The sequence below is a fragment of the Empidonax traillii genome, unplaced genomic scaffold, assembly GCF_003031625.1.
Source record: "Empidonax traillii isolate 1590-97213 ecotype Southwest subspecies unplaced genomic scaffold, ASM303162v1 scaffold108:size1079785, whole genome shotgun sequence".
NCBI lineage: Eukaryota > Metazoa > Chordata > Aves > Passeriformes > Tyrannidae > Empidonax > Empidonax traillii.
In genome coordinates, this window is record NW_020955301.1 from 845,124 (window position 1) to 860,845 (window position 15,722).

The window sequence follows — 15,722 nt, forward strand, 5'->3', positions numbered from 1 at the left end:
AAGGCTGAAAGAGCAGGAATGGTTCAGCCGAGAGGCAAGGCTCAGGGGGATCTTCAATAGCTACCTAAAACCTAAAGGGAGGATGCAAACATGACAGACAGGCTTTTTCTAGTGGTGCCCAGTGCCAGGACAAGAGACAATGGGCAATAAAATAGAAGACAAGGAGATTCCCTTAGAGTGTCAGGAAACACAGTTCCACTGTGAGGAGTACCAAGCATTGGCACAGGCTGCCCAGAGAGACTGTGGAGTCTCCATTATTGGCAACTGTAGTGGTTCTGAGTCCAGGCCTTCCTTGGTAACCAGGTTGTAACCAGGGAACCAAGGCCATGTTCCCAGTATTCCATACAGTTTTTATAAAACGAAGGGTATAAACAAGAAGGGAGAGGAAACTCTTTCTTCTGGCAAACTGAAAGCAAAGGTTCTTTGCTGTCATTCTGTCCGGGTGAAGGAGTGAGGCCCAGTGCGCCTGGTGTGCCTTGAGAAGCAGATAGTGCTGGCGGTTGTTGGTGTGGTTCTCTGCTATCTCGAGGAAAGCATTTGGGTTTTGTCCCTTTTTCCCTTTTTTTCCCTTTCTTTTTCCCTTTTGGGGGGTTCCCTGTGGGTGATATCTTGTATATATATATATATATAAATGTGTGTTACTTGGAATTCAGTTTGGTTTGGGTTCTTTTGATTTTGTATAGTCTTTTTGGTCTGTCTGAGAGAGGGAGAAGGAGGGGAGAAGGTTTTGTTTTCACTGCAATCCAGGCACTTGGCTGGGAGCCATTTCATACCTGAGGCAGCAAAATTGCAAAACTGTGTGGACTATTGCTGGGCAGCCAGCTCCAGGTGGCCCTGCTTGACCAGTAGAGTTGTACCAGAAGACCTCTAGCAGACCCTTTCAACCTCAGCCAATGTAGGAATCTTGTTTCTACTCTTCTTTATAATAAAAGTTCTATGTTTTTTTTCTACAACATTTCTTTTTCTCACTCAGAACAAAGACATCCATCACTCACATAGACCAGATGAAAAGCAAATTGCATCAGAGGGTGGTTCTCAGTCTCAAATCATGTAAGTACAATTATTTTACCTTGCAGTGGTACTTGAAATAAACCTGTGTCTACTCAATTTGTGTATAATTCTGCTTGACCATAGCAGGGTGAACTAGAACAGAAATCATGATAACTTGTTTTCTGTATTTGATGAAGTTTTTTGATAGAAATTTTGATCACTGAGAAGCAATTCCTTCAACTAAGACTGAAACATTAAATAGGAACAGGGAGGAACACTTAACTAAGTTTAGAAAAAGAAATCTAGCCTACCTGTAGTCATCAAGAACAAGAGATGAATTTCTGCTATTTTTTGAGTGAAGCTTGGTTATGAAAGTGGATCTTGTTTTTTTAATGAAAGGACCTCAGGGAATTCTTTGACATTCATAACTGTCCATCAGAGCTTATTAGCTCTATTCATTATGTTTTTGATGTATTTGTTCCTTCCTAGTTGAACACTGTTGCTCTTTGAAGCTCAGTGCAAGAGTTGAAGATAGTCGAAGGTGTCTCTGTCTTACCTGCACTCCTTTATGGATTATTCTTTGTGACTATTTCATACACTGAGTAGTGGTGTTTAAAAAAGTCTGTGCCTTAAGTTTTCCTTTTTATTTCCTTTTCTTATTCCATGATATAATTTTTAAAGGTGATTTAGGGATGGGCTACTATTAATGCTAACGTGGTTTTCATGCTTCTGTCTTTCCCATTTGAGTGGGCTCTTCTGATAAAGACTATCAAAGCTTTATTTGTCCTGTCCTAGGAAGAATATAAGAAGAAGTAGTAGTTCCCAATCTGAAGATAATTGATAAGATATAGGGCTTTGTCAGTGTGTGAATCCCTGGACACACCATTGCAATTGTTAAGGACACAGAGAGTGATTTGTGTACCCCGTTCTTCAGTAACATGTGGATGTTGGCAATAGGACAAGGTGTTTGAAAACAGCAGCTCATTGTTCCATGACTGAGATAGCTTTGAAATGGCTTGCAGGGACAAGAGAGGCAAATAAAAAATTTGGTATATAAAGCAGATTTCTGTTGTTTCTATTAAAAGCAGTAAGCCTGTTCACACTGACATGAATTGTGAATCCCTAGGAGAGGAGGTGTTCCCATTTGTTTAATGGCATGAAGTGCTTCCTTTAAGTATTTTTAAGTAGATCCCACTGACAGCCAGCAAAGTTGTTAAGGTTTATTTGATGCTCTTTCAATAAATTTGCAGCCTGTCTTCTGATATCAGAAAAATGAATTTATTTTTCTGTTTATTCTCATGCTGCATGCAATTTCTTGACTCATGCAGTCTGTGATGCTCTTGAAGTACATCTTGGACCATATAAGACTGTAAGTGTATATTTGGTAAGCATCTGTACCACTGTACCACCTCTTTTTATGTCTTAAGGAGAACTGAAAAGTCAGCAGAGAGAAGGCGCTTGCAGAGACCTAAACCCAATTTGATGAGGTCATCTGGAAGGAGGGAGACAGCAGCACAAGACAAAATGGAGTCTGAAACTTCCTCTCCAAACCCTGAGAATGCAGATGAAAAGGTCAGAGGGAACTACATTACTTAATATGTTACGTTTGTTATGCTGTTTTCATCAAGGCAGATACTGTGGACCAGCTATAGTCTTATAAGTAGTGTTTTGAGAAATACTGCTGAGGTATCTGCATGCTTCTCAAAGGGCAATATTTCTTGCCTCAATTCCAGTGCTCTGAGGAGGACAGTAGAAGAAGAAACAGAAATGAAGCCACAGAAGGAGAGAACAGAGATTTGGATAATGAATCTGAGTAAGTATTGAGATTGCTTCTCCAGTGTCCTGGAATTAACCAAATATAATTGTTAACTTGTTCTGTGTAGTGCTCTTACAAAAAAACAACAATAACAGTGAAGTTTTAATATAAATCTTAAAATTGACTTTAGCGTTTTCTTGGATGATATCAGGTGGCACTATGGTAGGAGATACGTACATCTTTTCTGAAAAGTTGAGGAAAGCATTAGTTTATGAAGTACCAACTATGCTTGGAATTTGAAAGGGGAAATTTTGGGAATTGATAACTATGGTTTTGCTTTCCTTCCACCCTCAGTTGTCAGCTAAAGGCTCTGCTTCTGATACTTGCAGAAGCAGATATGGTATGCAGTCTAGGTAAGTTCCTCTGCTGTGTGAAAAATTAATCTCTTTTTAATAGGTAGATAAATTGAGTTTCCACACTCTGTAAGACTAAAAAAGGTTTGTTTCTCATGTGAAGAAACTTGCATAAGTATGGGCAAATCCTTCTGAAGACAATAGGATTCCAGTAAAGAAAGCTGTGCAAGTCACTGAATATTACATAGGCTTGAATATTATGGAGTAAATGTCACTGTTCTGGATCCTTTTTGCAGAGAACCGGAAAAACCTGTAAAGACAGTAGTTAGAGGATATCGACAGAGATTTAAACCTAATATTACAAGAGCATCTGGAAGGAAAGAAGAGCCTGAAAAAGATGCAGGAAATGATAAAATGTCTCATCTACAGCTTAAGGGTGAAACTGAAAAGGTATTTAATAGAATAACATGACTGGAGATAATGTGTTAACTAAAAAGCTGCTGGATGCAACAGTAATGTTATCTTTTTGGGGTTTTTCTTTTTCTTTTTTTTTTTTGCCTCTGAGTATGACCAGGAATTAGCCACTTACTTAACCTACAGTGACAGTGTGATACTGCTTAGAAACCTCTGCTGTGCTGAGAGCTTGTTACACAAACGTGTCCTACAGCAAATACAGCTTTAGTTGTTCGATCTGGATTTTGCTGCACCTCTCTGACTGTGAAATGTACCCTATAATTGTATATATTTGTCATAAGCAATCTGTTTTGTCTCCTTTTATGGACAGTTACCTTGGTCAGTCAGGTAATGCTACACTTTATAAATGTAAGAGAGTTAATATCATGATGTTCTGTTTCTGTTCAGAACACTGACCAAAGTAATAGGTCTGATGTTACCAGTGAAGAAGCTGCAGAAAAAGATGACCAAGTCCTAGAGACAGTGTCTCAGTAAGTATGAGAAAAATGAGGAGGTATGTGCTGCTCTGCAGCAATATGCCATCCCTTCTGCTAGTATTTCATAGTGTGGTAATTATAGAAATTTCCTCAAAAACTTATCCAATGAGACAGAAATTGAGGGAAGAATAGGAATCTTTATTAATGCATGAAACATAGATAAAGCATTTTTATTTTTAAAATGGTGCTTTTAAATGAAAAATCAGTCATGGTAAGTGAAAAAAAACCTTAGTCCCTTGAAAATCAAAACAAGCCTTCACTAACTTTACTGTAATGCATCTGTTTCAGTGGTTAAGTATTTAAACAATAGGAGTGTTTGTTCTCAAATTGTAGTTAAGTGTTAGGTGTCAGGTAGGATGAGAAAAAAATCCCAACACGTGGGTAATTTAATGCACATATTTATAAAGTGTTGTATTTTTTCTGAGTGGAGAATTGGCAGCTGTAGTGTAAAAGGAGGGAATACGTTTTACAGAAGAGGTTGTAAGAAGTAAAATTTAAAAAAAAAACCACCTGTCCCTCCCCTCCAGAAAAACTCCCAGAACAACCTAAAGCAAAACCAGCAACAACAACAAAACCACAAAAAAAACCAAAAAACCAACCAACCAAAAAAACCCCACAAAACAAAAACAAAACAAACAAACAAACAAAAAACACACAAAAAACCCCACACACACTCAAATTTTTGTTTTTAAAGGGAGATAGTTGAAGAGAATGAGGGGAGATAAACCAGATTTAGTAATTAGTTCAAGAAGCTAGTAATACATTCTAGATCTATGTATGTTAATAACTGTTTCTAGAAATGAAGTAAAACATCGCACTTCTCTAATTCTCTTCTCACTTTCAGACATGATGTGTAATTCATGGATCTTATATGTTTTTCCAGGTCTAATGAAACAGTGGGTTTACAAGAAGACAGCAAACGGAGTTTGCTGAATCCTGCACCTCTGAGGAGAGGCAGAATACAGAGACCAAAACCAAATCTAGGAAGAACTGTTGCAAGGCAAAAAGAAGTGATAGATGAAAAAGATCTTGAAGAGAAGACAATTAAAGGTGGAGAAGTAGAAAAAGATACAGTGCACTGTAGAGATGAAAACAATGATACCTGCCTCAAAAGTGTAAGTTTCTTGAGCAGTTGCTTAGGCACGCTGTTTTGCTGGGTCGTTAGTAGGAGACTTTGTTAACAAAGATCTAGGTACATGCCACATAATTTGTAAGGACAGCCATTGCATGCTTTGTTTATTCTTTCAGCATAAACTAAATTTGTCATAAAATTTCCTCGTGCTTGCACTCGGAAGTTCTGTTTTCTGTGGTGTCAGATTTAACGCCAGTCAGGAACCAAGTACCAGCTTGCTCACTCACTCCCCCACCAGCAGATCGTGGAGAGAATTGGAGGGGTTAAAACCAGAGAGCTCATGGGCTGAGATAGAGACAGTTGAATAGGAAAAGCAAAAGCCCCACACACAAGCAAAGTGTCACCAGAAATTCTTTCACTGCTTCCTGTGGACAGGCAGGTGTTCAACCATCCCCAGGAAATCTGGGCTCTGCTGTGTGTAACAGTCGCTTGGGAAGACAAACGCCATTCCCCCCACTTTATACGCTGAGCATAATGTTATATGGTCTGGAATATGCCTTTGGTCAGTCTGGGTCACCTGTCCCAGCTGTGTCTCCTCCCAACGTTCCATGCACCTCCACTCCCCTCAGCAGCATGGCAGTATGAAAAGCAGAAAAGGCCTTGGCTCTGTGTAAGCCCTGCTCAGCAATAACAAAAACATCTCTATACTATCAACACTGTGTTCAGCACAAATCCAAAACACAGCCCCATACTAGCCACTCTGAAGAAAATCCGCTCTAACCCAGGCAAAACCAGCATACGTGGATAAATGAATTATGTCTCACTTTGTTGTATTTCTGATACTGGATCTGAAAAAAGAAGTGCAAAGAAAAAGTTGTCTTGGAAGACAAACCACTTCAGAAAAAAAATAGAAAGAAAAATAACTTTTGACTTACAGTATGTTTGATACTATTTAAATGACAACAAGAGAAAGAGATCTCAGTGTTTCTGTAAGAAATCCTAAAACTTACTCATTTTCCCCCTCCCCCTCTAAAGGAGTGGTTAAGCAAATGTTTCATCTTAACAGAGTGAAACTTTTATTCTTTTTAGGATTTGACAGTTCTTGAAGACACTCAACCATGCAGAGTGATGTTAGAAGGGGATGTTTCTACAGATTCTGTGATGCACTCAAAATCTACAAGGCAGTGTTTCCAAGAAAAGTCCTCAGAAGCAGAAAGCTGTGGAAGTGAAAAGGGGCTGTCAGATGCCTTGAAACAGGTTTCAGATTTCAATACAGGGTAAGGGTTTTTTTAAATGGAGAGAAGAGGTGGGTCAAAGCCATCAATATCTCTTAGGTGTTCTACAGTTTTACCAACTCCAGCTTTACAAACAAGTTTTATATCTATAATGAGAAGTTCAATCAAGACAATGCTAGACTTCAACAAACAAAACTCCAAAAGCACTAGGTTTTGGGTGTTAATTTCATCTTTTAGACTATGTGCCTACTTTTCAAATAAATATGTTTTTATGATGCTCAGTTCCTGTGGTTGTCTTCTCCATTTTGGCCTCAGCAATGCATCCAAATGTGCTTGAATACAGGGTTTGGTTTCTTCTTAAAGTGTCCCTTAAAAAAAAAAAAAAAGAGCAACCACAAGTGTTCTCTGAGTCTTCTGAGTAACTTTAAACATGATTAGGCAAAGACATTTGTAAAATATGTATATCTTCTTGAAATGTCTTCCAGATCTCAACTGAAAGTTGCAGTTGTTCTGAAACAGCATCTTTTTGTATCTAATGTTTTATCACCTATTATCTCACCTACTTATCAGATACACAAGCTTTTGGTGGTGATTGCTGTGTTTTTATTAGATATTTTTCATGTCAGTAACTTTGTTATTGCTCTGAGAGCTGCATACAAGTATGCCGTGTTGTCCCATGCCTTTGATTGCTCTTTTGTTTGTTTTTGTAGGAAATCTGATCCTCAGAAGGAAGAGGAGAAAACTGTTGGATCATCAGCTCGGTTACTGAGGAGTCGATTCCAGAGACCAAAGCCAAACTTAAGAATGACAACTACTAGAAAAGAAGTGCTGGATATAAATAATAAAGGTGTATTACAAAAAGATGCCAACAAGGAGGAAAGTTTGACAAAGTGTGACACTGAATGTAGTATCCTTCCTGACACAGATGTGAGACTTTTTTTTTTTTTTTTGTTTTGCTATATTTGAGCCTTTGGGTTTGTGGAGTGAAATACTGATGATTTAAAAAAATACGAAGTTAAAAAGATTTTAAATTTTTCAAAAGCTGGAATTCTATACATGAAAACTTCTGTGCTTTTCATTTCATTGTAAGTGAGAAGAAAAAGATGATTATATCTCTTCTTAGGTGTCTAAATGTCTTTCTGATCCAAGGTAGATTAGTAGAGTTGACAGTGAAGAAAGAAAAGTATTAATACAAGATGGCAAAGAGGAATCTGGATTTGAAGCTATTTTAGTTTAAAATAAAAAAAATATATATTTGTCCTGGAAAGATTAAGAAATGGTTAGTGAGCAGTTACAGAGGAAATTTGCAGGAAATACTTCGGAGTGTGATTAGTACTAAACTTCATAGACATCTTAATGTCTCTGTTGGGTTTACTATCATGACTTGTTTTGGCTGTTGTGTTTACATTTTTCAGAAAACAGGAAAATATGAAGTCCTAAACCCATTAGAATCCTTGGGAAAGGAGATGTCACTTCACTCTCAGGAGGTTTCTGAGAGGCCAAGTTGTAAGTCCCCAAAACCATCTTCAAGATCAGAGGATGGTGAACTTGAGTTGTGTCTACCTGATATTAACCAAGACGACATTTCAACTACTGATGCAGGGTAAGGCCTTAGATACTTCTGATTCCTAACGGTAATAATGAAAGTATTTTAAAAGGAAATTGCCAATGGATTCTTTACTGGCAAAGATAATCTAATAAAAATACTGTTCAAAGTTTGAGTTCTTACAGTTTTGACACTAGTGATAATTCCAGTAACAACTCCTAGTCGACCCTGAAATTGTGTGGGATGTGCTTCTTCATCTGGATCCGTAAAAATCTATAGGGCCTGATAGGATTCATCCCAGAATCCTCAAAGAGCTGGCTGATCTCATTGCAAAACCTCTCTTGATGATTTTTGAGCGATCTTGGGAATCTTGAGGGGTCTCAGCTGACTGGAAGCTGGCAAATATTGTCCTAATTTTCAAGAAGGGCAAGAAGAGGGACCATGGAAACTACAGGCCTGTCTCTCTTCAGTGCCTGGTAAAGTAATGGAGAAGATCATTCTGGGGGGTATTGAGAAACACAATAAAGACCATGCAGTCATTGGTCACAGCCAGCACAGCTTCATGACAGAAATGTCCTACTTACCCAACTGGATTTCATTTTATGACAAGGGAACACCCCTGTTTGACCAAGGGAAGCCAGCTAATGTAATCCTTTTGGATTTCAGTAAAGATTTTGAGCACAGACAGTTATAGTGAATGGGGTGACATCAGACTGGTGACCTGTCACTGGTTGGGTTCCACAGGGCTCCATGTTGGGCCCTGTGCTCTTCAACATCTTCATAAATGACTTGGACACAGGACTGGAAGGGATACTGAGCACGTTTGCAGATGACACGAAACTGTGAGGAGCTGCTGACACCCTCACAGGCAGGGAGGCCCTGCAGAGAGACTTCAGCAAATTGAGGACTGGGCAATCACCAACCAGATGAAGTTCAACAGGGGGATGTGCTGGATTCTGCCCCTGGGATGGGGCAACCCTGGATGTACAGACAAAGTGGGGAATGAGAGGCTGGAAAGCAGCGCCACAGAAAGGGCCCTGGGTGTCCTGGTGGATGGCAGGTTGAATGTGAGTCAGCAGTGCCCTGGCAGCCAGGAGGGCCAACCCTGTCCTGGGGGGCATCAGGCAAAGCATCACCAGCCAGTCGAGGGAGGGGATTGTCCCGCTCTGCTCTGCCCTGGGGCAGCCTCACCTGGAATATTGTGTGCAGTTTGGGCACCACAATGTAAGAAAGATATTAAGGCACTAGAGAGTATCCAAGGGAGGGCAATGAAGATGGTGAAGGGCCTTGAGGAGAAACCGTGTGAGGAGCAGCTGAGGGCACTTCGTTTGTCTAGCCTGGAAAAGTGGAGACTGAGGGGAGAGCTCATTGCAGTTACAACTTCCTTGTGAGGGCAAGAAGACAGGCAAGCACTGATCTCTTCTCTGTGATGACCAGTGATAGGACCCAAGGACATGGCCTGAATTTGTGTCAGGGGAGGTTTAGGTTGGATATTAGAAAGATGTTCTTCCCCCAGAGAGGGGCTGGGCACAAGAACAGACTCCCCAGGGCGGTGGTCACAGCATCAAGGCTGACAGAGCTCAAGAAGCATTTTGGGTGATATTCTGAGGCACATGGTGTGACTCGTGGGGATGGTCCTCTGCAGGGCCAGGATTTGGACTTGATGATCCTTGTGGGTCCCTTCCAACTCTGCATATTCTGTGATTCTGTGGTTAATGAGCAGTCATTTTATGACTGTTTTGTTATCTGAAGACTATATTCATTTCATGTGAGCAAAGAAATACTAGTTTGCTTTAGGAAAACCATGTGAAAATTTCTTTGGCTTTATTGTAATAAGTAGTCAATAAGTTAATACCTTCAGTGCATACCATGGAGGTAGTTTGAAGACCAATGCTTTGAAATTTTCACTGAAACAAAGTGTTGTGTTTGTAACTTAAACTCAGCAGAACTTTAAATGTACATGGCTTCTTTTAAAAACTCAGTGTTTTTTGTATGTAAAAATAGTGAACCTGCATTTGTTTTTGTAACATGCTTTTGTATTAAATTTTGTTTTCTTTTCCCTGTTTAACTTTGCATTGATAACAAAACCAGCACTGAAGGAGAAAGTAAACAAAAACCTCCTCCACCTATCCAGTTAGTGCAGAGCAGTTCCCAGAGGTGCAAGCCAAACGCGGTAAGAGCTGTTGGAAAGGAGGACTTACAATTACCAGAAAATGGGAGGAAGACAAAGCTTGAAGAACAGCACCTAGTGTTGCAAAAAGATGAGTTTGCCAGTACTGCTACTGTAAGTCTTAATAAGTGCTTTGCCTTCAAAGTTGGTTCAAAGTTGCATGTTCTGCTTTATGAAGTTAAATTAGAACCTTTAAGTTGGGTTCCCTGAAACCGAAACAATATACTAGTTGAGTAAAATTCCCAAACCCTGGCAAGTAAAGGTATTGCATGTATAAAGTCACTGAAGTCTACAACTTTAACTAGTACTTTTTTCTGTAACAGGAGGATCTGATTTTGATTGGATTACATGATAGTGAAGTTTTATGCATGCTTAATATAAACTCTACAACAAAAATGCATAAAAATTAGCTTTTTTTGCTCATTTTATCTTTCCTGTTTGGATTAATCAAGTCTGTGTTTTGGAATTTATTACAGTGTATCAAGTGAAGACAAAGCATAGTTATTTTTATAAAAAAAAAAAAAAGTTTTATCAATTTGATTAGCTTTGACTGGCTTCGCCATTGCCTGGTACTCCTTTACACAGGTAGATTTGAGTAATTCACCTACACTGTGTATCCCCACAGACATTTTGCTGTGGACTGTAAAAGGGGCTGAAATCCTGAAGAACCATTATAGTGCAATGAGTTCTCTGTAACCATTTTGTGGATTGCACATGAATCATGTCATGGATGTAGGCATATCTGCATAGACTTGCCTCTCATTTCAAACACAGCTAAGCTTTGTTAGAGTGACTCATTTTTTTGGAGTGGTTAGAGCTGGTGTTGTTCTTGAACCCTGTGTGCAGTACTTGTGTGCTGCATTCCCGAGAGGAGTGTGGGTGTGCTATGTCTGTCATCTCCCTCTTGGTGGCACAGTGTTGGCTCATTCCTAGTGGAGATAGCTCCTTGAGGTTCAGCTTTGGCTGTTCTAACCTGTGAACCATGCAAGTGAATCTGCTCTGTGCTGGGCACGTCTGTAGAAACAGAGCAGGTCTGATGCTCCTGCTTACAAATAAAGCTGTCACAGTCCTGGAGTGGTGAAGGATATGTGGCTCCTTTGTGGAAGCAGTGCGGCAAATACAGAAGTAAAACTTAACCTCAGATCCAAAAAGCTTTATTATGTTGCTGTGGCTTGGGTGTGTCTGTGCTGCAGTGTCCAGTTTTCAAGGGTTTTACATTTGCTGAAGGATTTTGTTTCCACAGTGCTTTATGTAATAGAGAGTTGATTGAATGCTCAAAGGACAACTGTTACCGTTACTGTTTGGGTGCATATTGTATTTAAGAGCTTAACTCTGGGTAGCCCAGAACTACAAAGCCTTCTGTTACTTTTTGCCTATAAATTGAATTATGATAGCATGATTCTAATGTTTATTCTAATTGGGAAAATAGTTCAGATTATATTTTGGTATATAAAATATATGTCCTCGAAGCTCACTTGTTTCTGTTTCTCTTCATGCTTCTTTTACTGTAAATCAAAGGGTGAAAATGAAGCTGTATTGTGTCAAGAAGATGTACTGAGCACAGAGGAACAGGAACAGCAAGAGGTGTCTCAGGTGCCCCCTATTTCTGGAAACATTTTATGTGAACAAAGCAGGTGAGGTTTGAGTTTAGCAAAATTACATTTGAAAGACTTTAGTCTGGTGCATAATAAGACACTTTTGCAAATGTCAGTTCTTTTGTTCCTTGGGTTTTTTTGTCTTTCCCCAAAGTTTAATTTTCAGTGCCTATAGACAGCTTCTTTCAGTGTTTTCAGAGCACCTTTTTTTGAGCTGAACTCCTTGTCATTGTTTATCTGGTACATACTTGATCTGTATGACCTCATAGCTCTTCTTGACCAAGCATTTTGTATTGGATTTGTATTTGCATAAGTAGCAATCGTACGTGTAACACATAAAAAATTTTGCAAAATGTCAGAGGCTTGTCTTTCACTGATCCCAGTGTGCTCTTCTATTTTGCTGTTCCTCTAGTTAAAGTAAGGTCTTAAGTGTGTCTTTGACTGCAGATACTCTGATGTTGGTATGGTTAGCAACACAATTTATTTCTTAATGTTAAAAATGCCTTGAGAAAGAAATTCTGTTCATCTTTCTCCAATTTTAACCATAAGTGAGAAATATATATTTGAAAATACAATTTTATTGATCTCGAAGAAAGCAATCCATCAGTCTCTAACCCTCTTGTATAAGTGTTGATTCAAAACTTAATAAGTGCAGAAGTGCTTTTTTCCCCTCCCAGCCAAAGTCAAGTGACATAATTTTTGTCTGTGTTTTTTTTCTGCTTTGGTTTTGTTTTCTTTCTTTGCTTTAAATTCAACAGTGCTGAAAAATCCACCTCTCAGGAAGGCAAGCTGGTTGCTCAGAAACCAGGACAGCTCTTAAGGCTTGAAGCTCTAAGAACTAGACCACACCTAGAAGAAGTACATAGCAAAAAAGAACCTCCAGTAGCACAAAGTCTTGCTTCTCCAGATGAGGAAGAAATGAATAAAGGAGAGAAACAGTCCATGGCAGAAGAATCTGAAAAACCGCTCTCAACAGTGAGAATTCTATTCATGTATTTCTGGCTGTACTTTCTGATGCTTGGCTCCACACCACCTGTTTTTAAAACATCAAAATAAGTTGTTGTAAATGCAGCCATTAATTTTGGACTAATAAGAATTCTTGTTCAATATTTACACCCTAATATGAGGTGTTCCAAAATCTTGTCAGTGACTCATTGATAAGATATCCAAAGACTTTACTTAAATGTCAACGTTTCAATTGTATTTGTGATACCTGAATAGGTACCTGTATGCCATATTTCTGTTGCTGGTTTTCTTCTGAGCTCTGTGATGGCTGCTCATGAAAGACTATACTGATCGAACTACCTATTTTTATTAGCTAAATACCTTCCCTAGAAGAACAAGCAACAGTGATGGTGCCATAAACTACTTGTAGTGGTTTTGAGTCCAGGCCTTCCTTGGTAACCAGGTTGTAACCAAGGAACCAAGGCCATGTTCCCAGTATTCCATATGATTTTTACATAAACAAGGGTATAAACAAGAAGGGAGAGGAAGCTCTCGCTCTCTTTCTTCTGGCAAACTGAAAGCAAAGGTTCTTTGCTATCACTGTGCCCGGGTGAAGGAGTGAGGCCCAGTGCGCCTGGTGTGCCTTGAGAAGCAGATAGTGCCGGCGGTTGTTGGTGCAGTTCTCTGCTATCTCAAGGAAAGTATTTGTTTTTTGTCCCTTTTTCTCTTTTTCCCTTTCTTTTTCCCTTCTGAGGGGTTTCCTGTGGATGATATCTTGTGTGTAATTCTAAATATATATATATATAAATGTGTGTTACTTGGAGTTCAATTTGGTTTGGGTTCTTTTGATTTTGTATAGCCTTTTTGGTCTGTCCGAGAGAGGGAGAAGGAGGGAAGAAGGCTTTTTTTTACTGTGGTTCAGGCACTTGGCTGGGAGCCAAGTCCAACCTGGGACACTACTTAAAAGCTTTTAAGCAAAATTTTGTCTCAGGTTAACAGCTCAATCATAATTTACAATGCTTTATTTTACAGGTGATATTATTTTATGCTAATACTGTTGTTGCTGGTTTTTTCTCAAATCTAAGGATGACACGGAGGTATTGTTTGTGGGAGATTTGGCCAAGAATGACAATCCAGACATAAATTCAAGAAGTATGAAATCAGAAATGCTCTGTTCTTCTGAAAAGTCACTAAACTGCCCCGGCAAGGGAGAGCAAGAAGAGTGTCCATCTGCAGATGCTATAGGAAGCATTTGGAGTACCATAGCAAGGTAAAGTTCTCTTCTGACAGAGTATAAAAGCTCTTGTCCTGGTTTCAGCTGGGATAGAGCTCCTTTTCGCTTAGTAGCTGGTACACTGCTGTGTTTGGATTTAGTATGAGAATGATGTTGATAACACGCTCATGTTTTAGTTGTTGCTGAGCAGTGTTTACCCTGAGTCAAGGACTCTTCAGCTTCTCATGCTCTGCCAGTGAGCAGGTATACAAGAAGCAGGGAGGCAGCACAGCCAGGACAGCTGATCTGAACTGGCCAGAGGGATATTCCATAGCATACGACATCATGCTCAGTATATAAACTGGGGGGGTGTTGGCCAGGGGCTGCTGATTGCTGCTTAGGGATGGTCTGGGCATTAGTCAGCAAGTAGTGGGCAATTGTGCATCATGTGTTTCTCCTGGTTTTATTCCTCTCTGTCTGACTCTCTCTATTTTTCATTACTTTATATTTTATTTTGTTTCAATTATTAAACTATTCTTATCCAATCCCACATGTCTTACTTTTGCTTTCCGGTTCTCCTCCTCACCAGGGCTGGGGAGTGAGCGACTGCACCGTCTTTACTTGCCGGCTAGGGTTAAACCACAACAGTCCTTCAGAAAGTTTGTCCATTTGTCCAGTTGTTTCCATACAGCACTTGTTTTTGGAAGTGTAGGCTCTGAGCTGTACTAGTCGTTATATGCTATGTGCTGTGAAAGTCACTAGGTGGCATCCTTAAGTAACATAAGAGTTTTAACAGAATTTTACTCAAAGCTCTTTCCCTTTTTATAAGGGATTTTACTTGTTTCTGTTTTCATCTGCAATCGTAGTTTAGCTGTCTGAATTTCTCAGTAATAAATTCTTAGGGTACAGTGCACTACAAATGTGAACCAAAGACTGAGCAGTGCCCTTTGCACTCACTTGTAATTGAGAAGTGGTAAGTAGAGAAACATGAAATGAGCTTGCTGTCTAAGATGTATTCCAAGTCTTTTCAGTTTTAGTTTGAATTAGGAGTTCCTGCAATGATGTGCAGTGTCCCGACTCTCTCAGTGGAGGATATTCTTTTTACATACGTGTAATACAAGGCAGATAGTGCCATTTACATGTAACAGTTCTGAGTTGTGCTATAAGCTACCTTTTTGTTCAATCTTAACTAATACTGAGCAGCCCCAAATCAATTTACTTTTGCTGTTTTCTAAAATTAGCTTCTGGTTCCCCCCTGTGTCAGAAACTGCTTAAAATCTCTTCTGTAGCTTACACTGAACTCATATCCCAGAGTCTTTGTGCTAACAAGACAAGGGTCTTACTTTACAGTCTTCTTGGCTTCTGTGATGGTGGAATTTCACGGACTCCCATAGTTCAGCCCATAATGGTTGAAGTTGAAAGGGTCTGCTAGAGGTCTTCTGGTACAACTCTCTTGATCAAGCAGGGCCACCTGGAGCTGGCTGCGCAACACTGTGTCCACAGAGCTTTGCAGTGTTGCCAAGGATGGAGAGACTCCATGGTCTCTCTGGGCAGCCTGTGCCAATGCTTGGTACTCCTCACAGTGGAACTGTGTTTCCTGACACTCTAAGGGAATCTCCTTGTCTTCTATTTTATTGCCCATTGTCTCTTGTCCTGGCACTGGGCACCACTAGAAAAAGCCTGTCTGTCATGTTTGCATCCTCCCTTTAGGTTTTAGGTAGCTATTGAAGATCCCCCTGAGCCTTGCCTCTCGGCTGAACCATTCCTGCTCTTTCAGCCTTCCATCCTACAGGAGATGCTTCGATCCCTTCCCTGTCTTTAAGACCCTTTGACAGGCTGTGTCCAGCATGTCCATGTCTCTCCTACTGGGGAACCCAGAACTGCTCAGTACTGCAGG

At 39.8% G+C, this 15,722-nt stretch overlaps 1 protein-coding gene across 1 annotated transcript in view; it reads left to right on the forward strand.

The window, feature by feature from the left end:
* The window catches only part of BDP1 (B double prime 1, subunit of RNA polymerase III transcription initiation factor IIIB), a 56,431-nt gene that overhangs the window by 17,575 nt on the left and 23,134 nt on the right, over nt 1-15,722 (forward strand). Inside the window, exons 13-25 of the mRNA XM_027882620.1 lie at nt 974-1,050; nt 2,418-2,562; nt 2,724-2,803; nt 3,396-3,549; nt 3,961-4,043; nt 4,933-5,164; nt 6,211-6,398; nt 7,067-7,283; nt 7,772-7,959; nt 9,985-10,186; nt 11,591-11,706; nt 12,426-12,642; nt 13,698-13,882. Coding sequence (XP_027738421.1) covers nt 974-1,050; nt 2,418-2,562; nt 2,724-2,803; nt 3,396-3,549; nt 3,961-4,043; nt 4,933-5,164; nt 6,211-6,398; nt 7,067-7,283; nt 7,772-7,959; nt 9,985-10,186; nt 11,591-11,706; nt 12,426-12,642; nt 13,698-13,882 — 2,084 coding nt within the window. The remainder of the gene's footprint in view (nt 1-973; nt 1,051-2,417; nt 2,563-2,723; nt 2,804-3,395; nt 3,550-3,960; nt 4,044-4,932; nt 5,165-6,210; nt 6,399-7,066; nt 7,284-7,771; nt 7,960-9,984; nt 10,187-11,590; nt 11,707-12,425; nt 12,643-13,697; nt 13,883-15,722) is intronic.